We start from the raw sequence: 13522 nt of genomic DNA on the forward strand, positions 1-13522 counted from the left end.
TGGGTGAAGCGCCGCGCCGGCGGGGGGGGGGGGGGGGAGGGGGTGCGCGCAGCTAAGGTGGACAGGCAGGCCGAAGTGCCAAGCAGGCGAAATGGCCAGTCGTGTGAGTGGCCAGAGGCGGGGGACAGATGTCCAAGTGAGGGGCAAAATGGACAGGCGGGGCGGAAACGGGGGGAAGAACAAAACCGGCGGCGATCTGGGGGGGGTGTGAACTGGTGGAGGGGAATGGCAGCTGGGGGGCCAGCAAGATGTCATGGCGGGGGGGGTGGCAGTCACGCCCAGGTGGACAGGCGGGGGGAAGCGCCAAGTGGGTGAAATGGCCAGTCGTGTGAGTGGCCAGAGGCGGGGGACAGATGTCCAAGTGAGGGGCAAAACGGACAGGCGGGATGGAAACGGGGGGGAAGAACAAAACTGGCAGGGATCTGGGGGGGGCGTGAACTGGTGGAGCGAGGGGCGTGATCTCCACTGGGGGGGGGGGGTACGAGCAGGTGGAGGTGAAGTGCGTGATCCAGACCGGGGGGGGGGGGGAGCGGGCGCGATCAGATGGAGCGGGGGGGGTAGCGCCAGTCCAGATATCTGCTAGTAACCAATGATTGGGGATATCAGAAGCATCGTACATAGGCATGTCTAGAAGGATGTAGATAAGCAGTTGAACAGTAGACTCATTTGGTTGAAGAATTGCAGCCAACTGGCCACATCCCCGTGCATCAGCTACTGCTTAAAGTGACCAGCTTGGGAGCTCCTTTGTACCAGAGTTGCCAAAGTCAGTTTGAAATTTCAACCAGTTCTAAGATCTTGAAGCTTTCTGTGGCCCTCTTAGTGTAGTATTCTTATCAAATTTATGAACGGTGCACATCCTGACATGAATCTGGTTCATACCTACAAATATTTACATTTTGTACCTGGAGTAGACAACTTAAAGCAGTTAATAAGATTGCTGCTGCTAGTAACGTGCTATTAATGTACACAAACAGACATTTCTATAAACAAGTTTCTACAAGATTGCCAAACTTTGATTGAACATGATATTTTAGGTTGACCTTTTAGATGGCTTGAGAAGAGCTGTTACTTTACTTGCTTATACATGGAGCAATTGCACATTCTTTGACTTAGCTTCTGTCTCCATGTTAAGCACCTTGTTACCTCTTCATAACTTCTCTAATTGTTGCACAGCAAAGATTGTAACCCTTTTGTCTAATTAGACAAACTTAAGACTCAATTGAGTTTTTATTGCGTATCTTGAGGTAAGATTAATTGGGGAAATAACTGAATTGAGGTAAGATTAATTGGGGAAATAACTGAATTGAAAAAAAACACACCCCTGGAGAAACAATTCCTGAACAATGGTCATTAACTATACTTTCAGATGCTTGATGATAGAGGAGGCAGTGAAAACATTTCTATCAAAAGAGTGGGAGAGCTGGATCCTGAACCTTGGAGGGAGTTCTGCAGACAGCAATTTTACAATCACGAGGATGGCTGGTATGCACCATGTGCATCTCTGATTTCACTGTGGGAAGGGCATATAAGGGATGCTACATGGTACCCATTCAAAATGGTGCAGATTGGTGAAAATAAATATAAGGTACTCTCCAATCACACTTGCATATCTCAAATGGTTCAAATAGATGATGTCACCTTCAATGTTAGATGTGCATGTAGCTGTATAAGATCCACCTCTGGAAACTTTTCAGCCAACACAGGTTTCAAGGATAGGCAAAAGAATATGTAGTGTTTTTCAGTATGAGATTATCTGCTGCAGGAACCGTGAGATGTAAAGAGTACTAAGATTGTTGCATTTATATTTCTTAATCTTAAACAGTTTACGTGCAAGTTTTGAGAACATATGAATGATTGGAAAATGAGAGACTTGGTATCCATATCATTAATGGACAGGATTAGGAAATATTGACATACGTCTTTCTTCCCAACAAAAAGAAAATTCTACCTCAAGAATAACCTCCCTAAAGTAAAATAATACAAATCAGAATCCCAAATAATCTAAGAAACCAACTTAGGGGTAGATTCACAGATTGGCCACTTTATAAGGAGGGCTGTAGAAATGACTAATCTTAGGGTCTACAATGCCAAACCATATAGAAGGCTGTAGCAACAGTCAGTCTGACAGTTTTTTTTTTTTTTTTGCAAGTAAAATGTGGCTAATTATATTACTCAAAAGGTTGATTACAACAAAGTGTGCATGCTTAATAGACTAGCTGGAGCTGATGCAAATCGCAAGTCCATCATGTATGCAGGCCTCTCAAGGCGGTTTGGGGGGGATGGGGCCAAGAAGCCATAGAGGGGCGTGTATCGCCATCTGGGGCTGCCCGCCTGCATCGTGAAGAACATGTTATGGCTGTCCCAAGTGAGCAGGAAGTGAGAACGGAGCTGCTGACATGCCTGAGACTTGCCCTGCACTTGGTCCCAACAACTCGGCCAAAGTCGCATATACTGAAAGGCACTCCCTGCCAAAAAACACGTGACAACGTGCCTTCCAAATGTGCCATCCTATAAGATTCCCTATGATCTCCCATACCTCTACTGTGGGCTCCAATACTTGGTGGCTGGGTAGAGCCTCCAAGCCGACCACTGCACAAGACCCAGCCTCGATGAGAAAGATCGTGTCCTGCATCTCGGCCTCATACAAAATGTGATGGCCTTGACTGCTGACTGTGTGCCAGCAAAAAGCCCTCCACAAGATATAGCCAAGGCTGGGTGCCACACGGCGGAGAATACAGCAGGCTCCTCTCCATAGAAGTTGTGCTGCCTCGCAAGACCAAAGGTAGTGCTTTGGAGTTTCCAAAAGCTGCTATCTGCATTGCTTACAACCTCCATCCTACTACATGTGAGCCAACCAACTCCCAATAGATAGATCCCCATGTGCCAAAAGCCAAAGGAAATATAACACCCTGCTTGGCCTCTAGCTGTCCCACAGGCGACGCTAGAAGGTACGATGGAAGGCATCCGTGTGATGCTATGATCTATCCAGTATCTGCTGCATGAAGCTGCCCAATCCACGTCCTCCTGCATCAATACATGTCTACCAATCGTGGTTGTGTACCAAGATTGTAAAAAAGCCAGTCTGATGGTCTACAATACAAGACCATATACAAAGGGTCTAATTGGAAGAAGCTTTCTGAATTCCAAATGGCTAGAGAGGCCTCTTGTCATCACCTCAAGGACATTGAGTAACTGTGTAATTTCTCCCATCTACTTTTTAAGGGGAAGGATAATCTTTGCGGGGACTGCGATATCCCCTATGTAAATGTAGATTAGGGTCTTTACTCTTTTAAATGGATGACAATTTGTGAGGCAAATACTTCTGCTTTTGCATCATAGCTGATTGATTAAGTTAAATCTAGAAGGAAACATGGAACATGGGATCATTTTCAAACACGTAAAAGAAGAGCAAGAGAATCCTTAAAGGCAAGTGTAAAAAATTGAGCAAGTACAAAAGAGTGGGCAGCAAAATGAGGATCAAGATCTCTCTACCTTCAAATGCCCTCACTAATTGGCACTAATATTATGGTTTTGGGATTGTGCTGTCACATAATCTCTTTGGGAACCTCATAAGCATATTACTTGCATTCCTAATCGATGTGAGTAATATATATTTCTTTTTGCAAGTAAAATGTGGCTAATTATATTACTCAGAAGGCTGATTACAACGAAGTGCACATGCTCAACAGACTAGCTGGAGCTGATGCAAATCACAAATCCATCATGTATACAAGCCTCTCAAGGCGGTCTAGGGGAGATGGGGGCAAGAAGCCATGGAGGGGAGGTGTCTCACTATTTGGGGCTGCCCACCTGCATTGTGAAGAACAGGTCATGGCCGCCCCAAGTGAGCAGAAAGTGAACACAGCTCTCGATGAGCTCAAGACTCGCCCTGCACCTAGTCCCAACGGCTGCAGAGGGAGTGGATGATGGAAGTCCAAAGCTTTGCCAAAGTCCCATATACTGAAAGGCACTCCCTGCCAAAAACCACCTGAAAACGTGCCTTCCAAATGTGTGATCTTGTAAGACTCCCTATGACCTCCCATACCTCTAAGTGCTCTGCTATGGTATCCAATACTTGGCGGTTGGGTAGAGCCTCCCAGGTGACCACTGCACAAGACCTATCCTCGATGAGAAAAATCGTGTCCTGCATCCTGGCCTCATACAAAAGGTGACGGCCTTGGTTGATTGCTTGCCAGCAAAAAGCCCCCCATGAGATACATCCAAGAGTGGGTGCCACACGGCCTAGAATATGGCAAGCTCCTCTCCATACGAGTTGTGCTGCCTTGCAAGACCAAAGGCAATGCTTTTGGAGTTTCCAAGTGCTGCTGTGGGCAGTGCTTGCAACCTCCATCCTGTTGCATCTAAGCCAACCAACTCCCAACAACTAGATCCCCATGTGCCAAAAGCCAAAGGGAATACGACACCCTCCTCGGCCTCTAGGTGTCCCACACACGAGGCCAAAAAGTCTGACGCAAGGCATTGGTAATGTTGTGCTCCACCCAGTAACTGCTATGCGAAGGTACCCAATCCATGTCCTCCTGCATCAGTATATGTCTATCAACCTCAGTGGCTTCTTGGCGATTGCAGTGGTCGGCCATAGCCACTCTCCAAGGTCCCACTCCAGCTCATCAAGTGGCTTGCTCTCCCATATCCAAAGGCGCCACTCCCGAAACTCCTCCTAGGGCACATAAGGGTCCAGTTGCCAGGTCTTCCCGTGGAGTCCAACCACACGAATCCTCCTCCAAGAAGGAAGGACGACAATCTCCTCATCCAGTTGCCCTCTATCAAGAACCAACCGCCCCCCATTGTGCGCGGTGAAGAAAGTCCCGTAGGGGGCACTGCCCACTCTACCTGCCACCTATAAGGGGATACTTACCGGTGAGAATCTAGCAGCCCACACCTCACCAAGCTCCATCAGCTCTCGGATTGGGGGGTCTATCACTCCTAAGGGATCACTAAGTCAATCTACCTCCTCACCTCAGCTCCTCGCTGACAATTTGATGTCTATTGCAACACCTCCTAATCTGCCATCTTGTACACCTTCCGCCACGTCCTGATAGTACGAGCTAGAGTTCGGATCTATAAGAAAACCAACCAACTTTTGTCAGCTTATTTTCGCTCTAGGTGCAGTGCAAAATAGCTCCATAGCTAGTCCCACTCTCTCCAACATCAGCTCATCATCCTCTACATAAAGAGCGGTATCATCTGCATTCTTTGAGTCTAGTAGCTTAGTCTACTCCCTCACTAGAAGTAGAAGGCCAAGTAGCCCGCTCACACGTGAGCAGAGTAAGTAGGGCATCGCCTTTGCCAAGAGTAAGATAAGATACGGGGCAAGAGGGAAGCCTTGTCGGACAAATCTCTCTAGCCAAAACTCCTCCCCCCTCGTGCCACCAATGAGAACCCTACCAGTGGCCGATCTGTAAAGTGCAGAAACCCCACTGATCCATGCCAACCTCACCATGGTGCCCTCTAAGAAGTCCCACTCAACCTTGTCATAGGCCTCAAAATCTAGGAGTATTGCGAGTCCCTCACCACTGTGCTAGCCAACTCGGTTGCCTTGAAGAAAGTGAAGAGGTTGTCTAGGATGCTCCTATCATGGACAAAACCTATTTCGGTATCATGAATGATGTCTGGAAGGATGGGATGGAGTCGACTATCGATCATCTTGGCAAGTGCCTTATAGGGCACTGACAATAAGGTGATCGGTCTCCACTGGGATAGCTCCAACCGGAGGAGATTGACAAGACTTGTCGATAAACTCCCTTGGATCCATCTTGAGCTGAAAATCTCTTGAAAGGCCAATAGTAGGGGGTCCTTCACCACATCCCAGTAGGTAGTGAAGAAGGCCTTAGAAAGACCATCCTCTCTTGGGCATTCCCTCCCATCTTATGCATGGAAGGCGTCAACTAGCTCCTTCTCTGTGAAGGGGTCTAGGAGGGAGCGTCCCATCTCCTCTGTGACAAGGGACGGAATGCAATCCCAAACCTGCTCTCTACCAGACTTACTGTCTACAATGCTGTAATTTGGCTAAGATTGCCTCCTGCTGAAAAGGCTGTCTACCAGACTTGCTGTCTACAGCACTGTACTCTGGTTGAGACTCCCTCCTGCTGAAAAATTTGTCTGTAGAATTCAGTGACAATCTCCATCACCTCATCTAGGCTAGAGCGAATCCTCCCGTACTGATCAGAGAGGTTGCAAATCTAATCTCCTATGGTGTGAGGCTGATGCACTTGAAAAAACTCCCTACCCATCATGTCCCCCCTCTACGCCAAAAAGGCTGTTGAGATATAGAAGAACTCAGAGCGCATGTCCTCAAGACCGGCGAGGGCTGCCCGTGTGTGCACCTCTTGCATGTGGAGAGTGGGATCCCCTGGTGCCTCTTGGAATAGTCTCTGAGTGGCTACTAGGTCTCGCTGGAGCGATCTTTCCTTCCAACACTGCTGCGTGGCTAGTAGGGCTGCCTCTTGGCAGATGCTGCTCGACTCGGCTAAGACCTTTGCAACCTCCTCTGCGATCTGGTCCACCCTGGCCGACTCCCTACTCCAGAGCTGCTCAATTTGCCTCCTTTGCGTGTCAAGGGCTGAAGCGGGAGCAAGTGTGAGGAGAACCAGGCAGTGATCAGACAAAGTGGTGCCAGCCAACTGCCCTACCTGCCCTCCTCGAGAGCATCCCCACTCTCCCACATAGAACCGGTCCAGCCGCTTCAAAAGAGCTCTGTTGAGCCGCCTGTATCCCCAAAAGAAGTCCAGTGACCTCTCCCTCCTGTGAAAAGCTGGGTCTAGCCAAGCATCACGTGCTCCTACTACGAAGAGGAAGACCTCCCATGCCTCCTGCTCCTCCCTTGCCATACCCTAGTAGTGTTTGCCTCTGCCCTACTGATCCTCTAAGGACTCTAGGTTGTTGAAGTCTCCTCCAACAATCCAAGAGTCCACCTCTAGAAGTCTTGCTGCAATCTCCATGTAGAACCTGTAGCATGTCCTAACCTTAGTAGGAGCATAAACATTGAGGACTCCAAGGCATGAGTTCCTTATCCAGTGTAATCCATAGGATCCTCTCTGCTAGAATCGTCCCGTGGTCTTGCACATAGGCAGTAATTCTCGGGTCAATAAAGGTGCATATGCCTCCACTCTTGCCATAGGCACCGATGGAGTATTCCCAGTAGGTGTGTGAGCTGCCTAGAAGTACCTTCTCCACCCAATGGGCCTGGGAGGGCGTGAGCTTATGCTCCTAAAGAAGTAAGATGTTGATCTGTCTGGCAAGGGCGGGCTATAGCTCCTATTGAACAATGAATTTATTGGAACCATGCGCCCCACTGTAGTGTAGGTTGTTGGTGGTCCAGGATGCTAGGTGTAGACTCATGGGGAAATCTGTGATTGACTGACCGAATAGATATCTGTTCTGTGTGGAAGCTGCTGATGAAGAGGAGCTATGGGGCATGCAAATGTGCTTGGTTGCATGCTTGGAGGGTGAACTCCGTTTCCCCATGGTGGGACCATGGGGGTGATAGATGCTCCTGGCGGTAGAACCAGGGCGTCTATCAGGCTATTGCAGGCTGAGAGGCGTGACTCTATGCATTGGTAGAAGCGGGCAGCCTGCGCGAGGGGCCACTCAATCACATCCATCAGTGAGCTCCATTGGATAGGGGCTCGAAAAATAATGCTCAGATGTGGGAGCTCCCAATCCACTAGTTAATGTCCATCACGCACCTTGGCCACTGTTGGGAAAAGAGTACTAGCTCTCCTTCACCCATCCACTGGGAGATGTGGTCTTGAACCTAGACCCTCACTTCATCCTCTATTTGTGTGATCGTCCAGTCTCATGAACGAGAGGTCTGAAAGAAGAAAGCATAGTTTGGTCCATTAGGTGGTGCTAGTAAATGGACCTTGCCGCACCTTGACTTGTGGACCATGAAAATCCCCATCACCAGAGGGAGTGGAAACTCTCCACGCTCTACAACTCTGAAATAGGACCATGGACCACTGCGGAAAAACTCTTGTGGGAGGAATTGTGCTTGTTGAGGGGAAGTGTGATGGGTAGCTGGTTTAGATGAGCTAGTGGCTATGTGGGGAAGGGGGGGGATTGGGATGATGGCAAGGAGAAGATATGGGCGTGTGAGGCTTGTCACCTGCTGGTGAAGGGGGGGGGGAATGGGTTGGGGGGGGGGGGGGGGGGAAGGGGGGAAGGGGAGAGATGTACTAGGTGAGGATTAGGGGGGTTAGTCGGCGGGGGAGACGTTGGGGAAGAGGAAGAGTGAGGGATGGTGAGGTGATCGGAAGTATGTGGTGGGTGTGAGGGGGGGCAAGTGGCGCCGAAAGAGGGGGGGCTTGTGGGGTAGGGTCGGGGGGCAATCCATAAGGTAGGGGTGGGCAAGTGGGTTGGGGGATCTTGGGTGGGGTGGGTTGTGATGCCTCAGTGGGTGGTGGGGATGGAGGCTTGTGATTTTGCTAGATGGGACAGGTGGAGGCTACTGTGGGGTGCTCTGACGCGGTCCATCGCCTCCCATCCTGCTCTCTGCTGCCGTGGTTGTGGCTGAGGGGCTAGCTGAGGCCCCCCGTACCATCTCTTTGTTTGTCGTCACTGGACCCGTGTAAAACCGTCAGCATCCACCTGCGGGTTTGCGGGCTGAGCCTCTTTGGCTCCAAAACGCGTGCAATCTGCTACATGATGCCCAAAGTCATGCCATCGTAGGCATTGACTAGGTTGCCCTATCACTATAACCTACTGCTTGAAAGAGTGTTTGCCTGCCTCAATCTCGAGAAACTTAGCTATGTTCTTTGTATCTTCCATAGCCACCCATACCTTCGCGGCTCCTATAGTTGTCACTGTATCTGCGAATGAGGGAGAAAGAACTGTGCCGAAAAGCCGTTCAAAGTCCTTCACTAATTAACGATACTCTTGCGCCAGTTCGGGGAATAGAAGGGTGACCGAGTATCTAGGAAACGTGTTGTGGAGCGCGAAGTTCTCCATTGTGAAGCCACTATACCAGGGAACCATATAGATGACCCCCTTTGTAGAGGCATAAGGTGGGCTATCCATTAGCTCACGGGTTGCATCCACGGAGGTGAGTCGGACCATGAAGATCGCCTAAGCCATGAGAGCTGCCTCCGCAATTTGCGCTGTGCCAATGCATAGCGTGGAGTGATACTAATCCCGAAGTTGGGCCCTGGATGGAGAGTGTCCTACGACCTATCCAAAGATTGCTGTTTCTTTCAATTCTAGCTTTGTGTCACAGACGGATAAGAGCTATACCTTAGAAAGCACAACGCATAAGGTGTTTGACTAGGGAGACATTGGTAGAATGCACCAGCGTTCAGATGTATCCATTGCGCATCACTGCTAAGGACTTTTTTTTTTTCAAATAACGTGTGGCTAATTATATTACTTCAGGAAAAAACCTGAATACAAAGAGGTGCTCATGCTCAATAGACTAGCTGGAGCTGATGATGAGTTACAGATACATCAAGTAAACAAGCCTCTCAATGTGGTCTAGGGGGGATGGGGGCAAGAAGCCATGGAGGGGGAGTGTATCACCATCTGGGGTTGCCTGTCTGCATCATGAAGAACAGGTCTTGGATGCCCCAAGTGAGCATGAAGTGAAAACGAAGCTCCCAATGGCCGCGGAGGTAGTGGATGATGGAGGTCCAGAGCTCTGCTAAAGTTGCCTGTACTGAAAGTCTCTCCCGACCGAAAACCTCCTGACACCGTGGCTTCTAGATGTGCCATCTTGTAAGACTCCCTAGGATCTCCCATACCTCAGAGCGATTTGCTGTGGGCTCCTGGACTTGGCGGATGGGTAGAGTCTCCAAGCTGACCACTGCGCACGACCCAGCCTCAATGATGTTTCCGTGTCTTGCATCCGAGCCTAATACAAAGGTGACGGCCTTCGTTGAGTGCCTACCAACAGAAAGCTCCCCATGATATACATCCAAGACTGGGTGCTATAGGGGGGAGAATGTGGCGTGCTCCTCTCCACACGAGCTGCGCTGTCTCACACGACCAAAGGCAGTGTTTTGGAGTTTCCAGAGACTGTTGTGGGCAACGTTTACAATCTCCATCCTTCTACATATGGGCTAACCAACTCCCCACCATCAAACCTCCATGTGCCAATAGCCATAAGAAAAACGATACCCTCCTCGGCCTCCAAGTGTCCTATAGGATTCGCCAGAAAATCCGCCGAAAAGCATTTGTGATGCTGTGCTCCGCCCAATACCTGCTGCGCGACAATGCCCACTCCATGTCCTCCTGCATCAGTACGTGTCTGCCAATCCTGGTTGTGTACTCCACAAACCTCTGTGGCTTCTTGGTGACCGTAGTGGCTGGCCATAGCCACTCCAGGGTCCCACTCCAGCTCATCAAGTGGCCTGCTCTCCCATATCCAAAGGCGTCGCTCCCAGAACTCCTCCCAGAACACACAAGGGTCCAGATGCCATGTCTTCCACTGAAGGCCAACCACCCTAATCCTCCTCCATGGAAGGACAACCATCCCCTCATCTTGCTACCCTCTGTTAAGAAGCACACGCCCCCCCCCCCCCCCCTTGCACAGTGAAGAATTTCCCATGTGGGGCGTCGCCCACTCTACTTGCCACCTATAGGGGGATACCTATTGGTGAAAACCTAGCGGCCCATACCTCCCTAGGCTCTACCCGCTCTCGTATTAGGGGTCAAGCCACTCTTGAGGTATTGTAGCGTCAATCTCCCTTCTCCTCAGCTCAACTTCTCTCTGGGATCGTGGTGCCTGTTGCAGCACCTCCTGGGCAGCCACCTTGTACACCCCCCGCCATGTCCTAATGGTACGAGTCGGGCCGACCTCCAAACCAGGCCTCCCAACCAGCCCATTGGATGTGGGAGTGCATCTCTGACTTGGGGGTTTCAGATCACTAGTGGCGGTCTATCTCCTCCTGATAACTTGGGGGGCTCTAAATAAGGGCCTTATGAAGGCCTTGCCAAACACGAAGTAGGCTGCAGAGGAAGGAGGATGTGGGGGGTGTGATCTGGTCCATCGTGAAGAGCCATCTCAAGGACGGCCTCCAATCCTCGCCAAGCCTCGGACTGCACTCCTAGAGGCCCTCCTGTAATAGAACATTCCATGTGTACTCTCTTGGTGTGAGACCGCGGACTACTAGCTTGCCTACAAGGGCGAGACTTTGGTACTCTGGATCTATGATCCCAAGCCCTCCCTTTGACCAATGCCAGATGATCATCTCCCACACCACCTTGGCCCGGGAGTTCTTAGAACCGTCGGACCCGGCCTAGAGAAAATTCCGCACTACGCGGTGAAGTTGACCTACACAGGATGAGGAAAAGCACCAACATGAGGCAATGTACTAGGCCATCGCTAGGACGATCTGGTTAACCACCAGGGCTCGACCCGCTAGGGAAAGGCGAGTAGTACTCTAGTAAGTCATCTTCCACCGAATAGAGTCGAGGATTGGAAGAAACTGCTGGGCAGGAGTGATGTCGAGTCCCAGCTGGAACCCTAGGTAACGGACTGTCTGCCCTGTACACACCCATCTAAATCCCAAGTGAATGCCCCACTCCGTGCTAGAGTTCGGGTCCGTAAGGGAACCAACCGACTTTTGCCAGTTGATTTTCGCTCCCGCTACAGTGAAGAACACCTCGAGAGCTACTCTTACTCTCTCCAGCATCAACTCATCATCCTCTATGTAGAGTGTTGTATCATCTGCATACTCTGAGTTTAGCAGCTTTGTTTCCTCTCTCACCGAAAGTCTCGGAGGCCATGTAACCCGCTCATACGTGACCTGAGGAAGTAAGATATGGCCTTTGCAAAGAGTAGGAATAGATACGGGGCTAGAGGACAGCCCTCCTGGACCGATCTCTCCAACTGAGACTCCTCCCCTCACTTGCCACCTATGAGAACCCTGCTAGTAGCCGATCTATAAAGTGCTGAGACCCCGCGGATCCATGCATGGGGGAACCCCAATCTCATCATGGTGCCCTCTAAGAAGTCCTAGTCAACCATGTCATAGGCTTTCTTGAAATCCAGTAGTAGTATCGCCAATCCCTGACCACTGTGCTAGGCCCACTCTGTCGCCTCAAAGAAGGTGAAGACATTGTCTGGGATGCTCCTATCTTGGACAAAGCGTGTGTGTGTGTCATGAATGATGTCTGGAAGCACAGGGCGGAGTTGCCTACCAATTATCTTGGCTAGTGCCTTATAGGCCACTGACAACAAGGTGATTGGTCTCCACTGGGATAGCTCCAACCGGTGCCTCCCTTTGGGGAGGAGACTAATAAGACCTGCCGGTAGACTCCCTGGCATCCTTCTTGAGCTGAAGGTCTCCTGGAAGGCCAACAGTAGGGGGTCCTTCAGCACCTCCCAATAGGTAGTGAAGAAGGCCTTGGAAAGGCCATCCTCTCTTGGGCATTTTTACCTGTCCTATGCATGGAAAGCCTTCTCTAGTTCCTTCTCTGTAAAGGGGTCTAGAAGGAAGCGCCCCATCTCCTCTGTGATGAGGGAAGGGATGTGATCCCAGACCTGCTGTCTACATCACTGTCCTCTGGCTAAGGCCGTCTCCTGCTAGAAAATGCGTCTGTAGCAGTCAGTGGCAATCTCCATCATCTCATTTGGGCTAGAGCCAATCCTCCCATACTAATCCCGAAGGTTGCGTATTTGCTCTCTTGAGGTGTGGGGCTGGTGCACCCAGAAGAACTCCTTGCACATCGTGTCCCCCTTCCGCACCCAAAAGGCTGGTGAGGTGCGGAATGAAAACTCCGAGCGCCTATCCTCTAGGCTAGCAAGGACCGCTCGTGTGCGCACCTCCTGTGCGTGGAGGATGAGATCCCCTATTGCCTCTTGTAGGAGTCTCTGTGTGGTTGTTAGGTCTTGATTGAGTGCTCTCTCCTCCTCCCAGCTTTGCTGCCTTGCTTGTAGGACTGCGTCCTGGCAGACATTACTTGATTCAACTAGGGCCTGTGCAACCTCCTCTGCGATCCGGTCCCTCTTGTCCCACTCCGTAGTCCAAATTTGCTCAATCTGCCTCTTCACCGCCTCCCTCTTGTATATCGAGTCAGGGATCTGACAGGATCGTGTGTCTAGGGCAAAGGATGGGGGATCAAGTGTTAGGAGAACTAGGCAATAATCAGACAAAGTGGTGCTTGCCAACTACCCTACCTGGCCTCTGCGAGAGCATCCCCACTCTCCTTCATAAAACCTGTCCAGCCGCTCCACAGCAAAACTCCGCCTAGGCGCTTGTATCCCCAAGAGAAGTCCATCGATCTCTCTGTCCTGTGGAAAGCAGGGTCTCTTCAAGCATTGCGTGCTCCTACTACCAGTAGGAAGACCTCCCATGCGTGCTACTCCTCCCTAGCCATGCCCTAATAGTTTCTATCTTTGCCTTACTGGTCCTCTAAGGCCTCCAGGTTGTTGACATCTCCTCCAACAATCCAGGAGTCCACTTCTGGGAGTCCTGCTACGATCTCCACCCAGAACTTGTGCTCCTTGCTAACCTCAGTAGGGGCATAGACATTGAGGACTCCAAAGCAGGAGTCCCCAATGTCCAAT

At 50.5% G+C, this 13522-nt stretch overlaps 1 protein-coding gene across 3 annotated transcripts in view; it reads left to right on the forward strand.

The window, feature by feature from the left end:
- LOC148026321 (protein INVOLVED IN DE NOVO 2-like) overlaps positions 1 to 13522 on the forward strand; it is a 237095-nt gene that overhangs the window by 200037 nt on the left and 23536 nt on the right. For 2 of the 3 annotated variants that reach the window (XM_087690739.1, XM_087690740.1), the window contains exon 5: positions 1367 to 1585. The exons of the other annotated variant lie outside the window; for it this stretch is intronic. In XM_087690739.1, coding sequence (XP_087546865.1) covers positions 1367 to 1585 — 219 coding nt within the window. The remainder of the gene's footprint in view (positions 1 to 1366; positions 1586 to 13522) is intronic. 3 annotated transcript variants of the gene reach the window in all.

This window comes from Lygodium microphyllum, chromosome 13, assembly GCF_053477565.2.
Source record: "Lygodium microphyllum isolate KBCC chromosome 13, Lygodium_microphyllum_v1.1.10, whole genome shotgun sequence".
Lineage (NCBI taxonomy): Eukaryota > Viridiplantae > Streptophyta > Polypodiopsida > Schizaeales > Lygodiaceae > Lygodium > Lygodium microphyllum.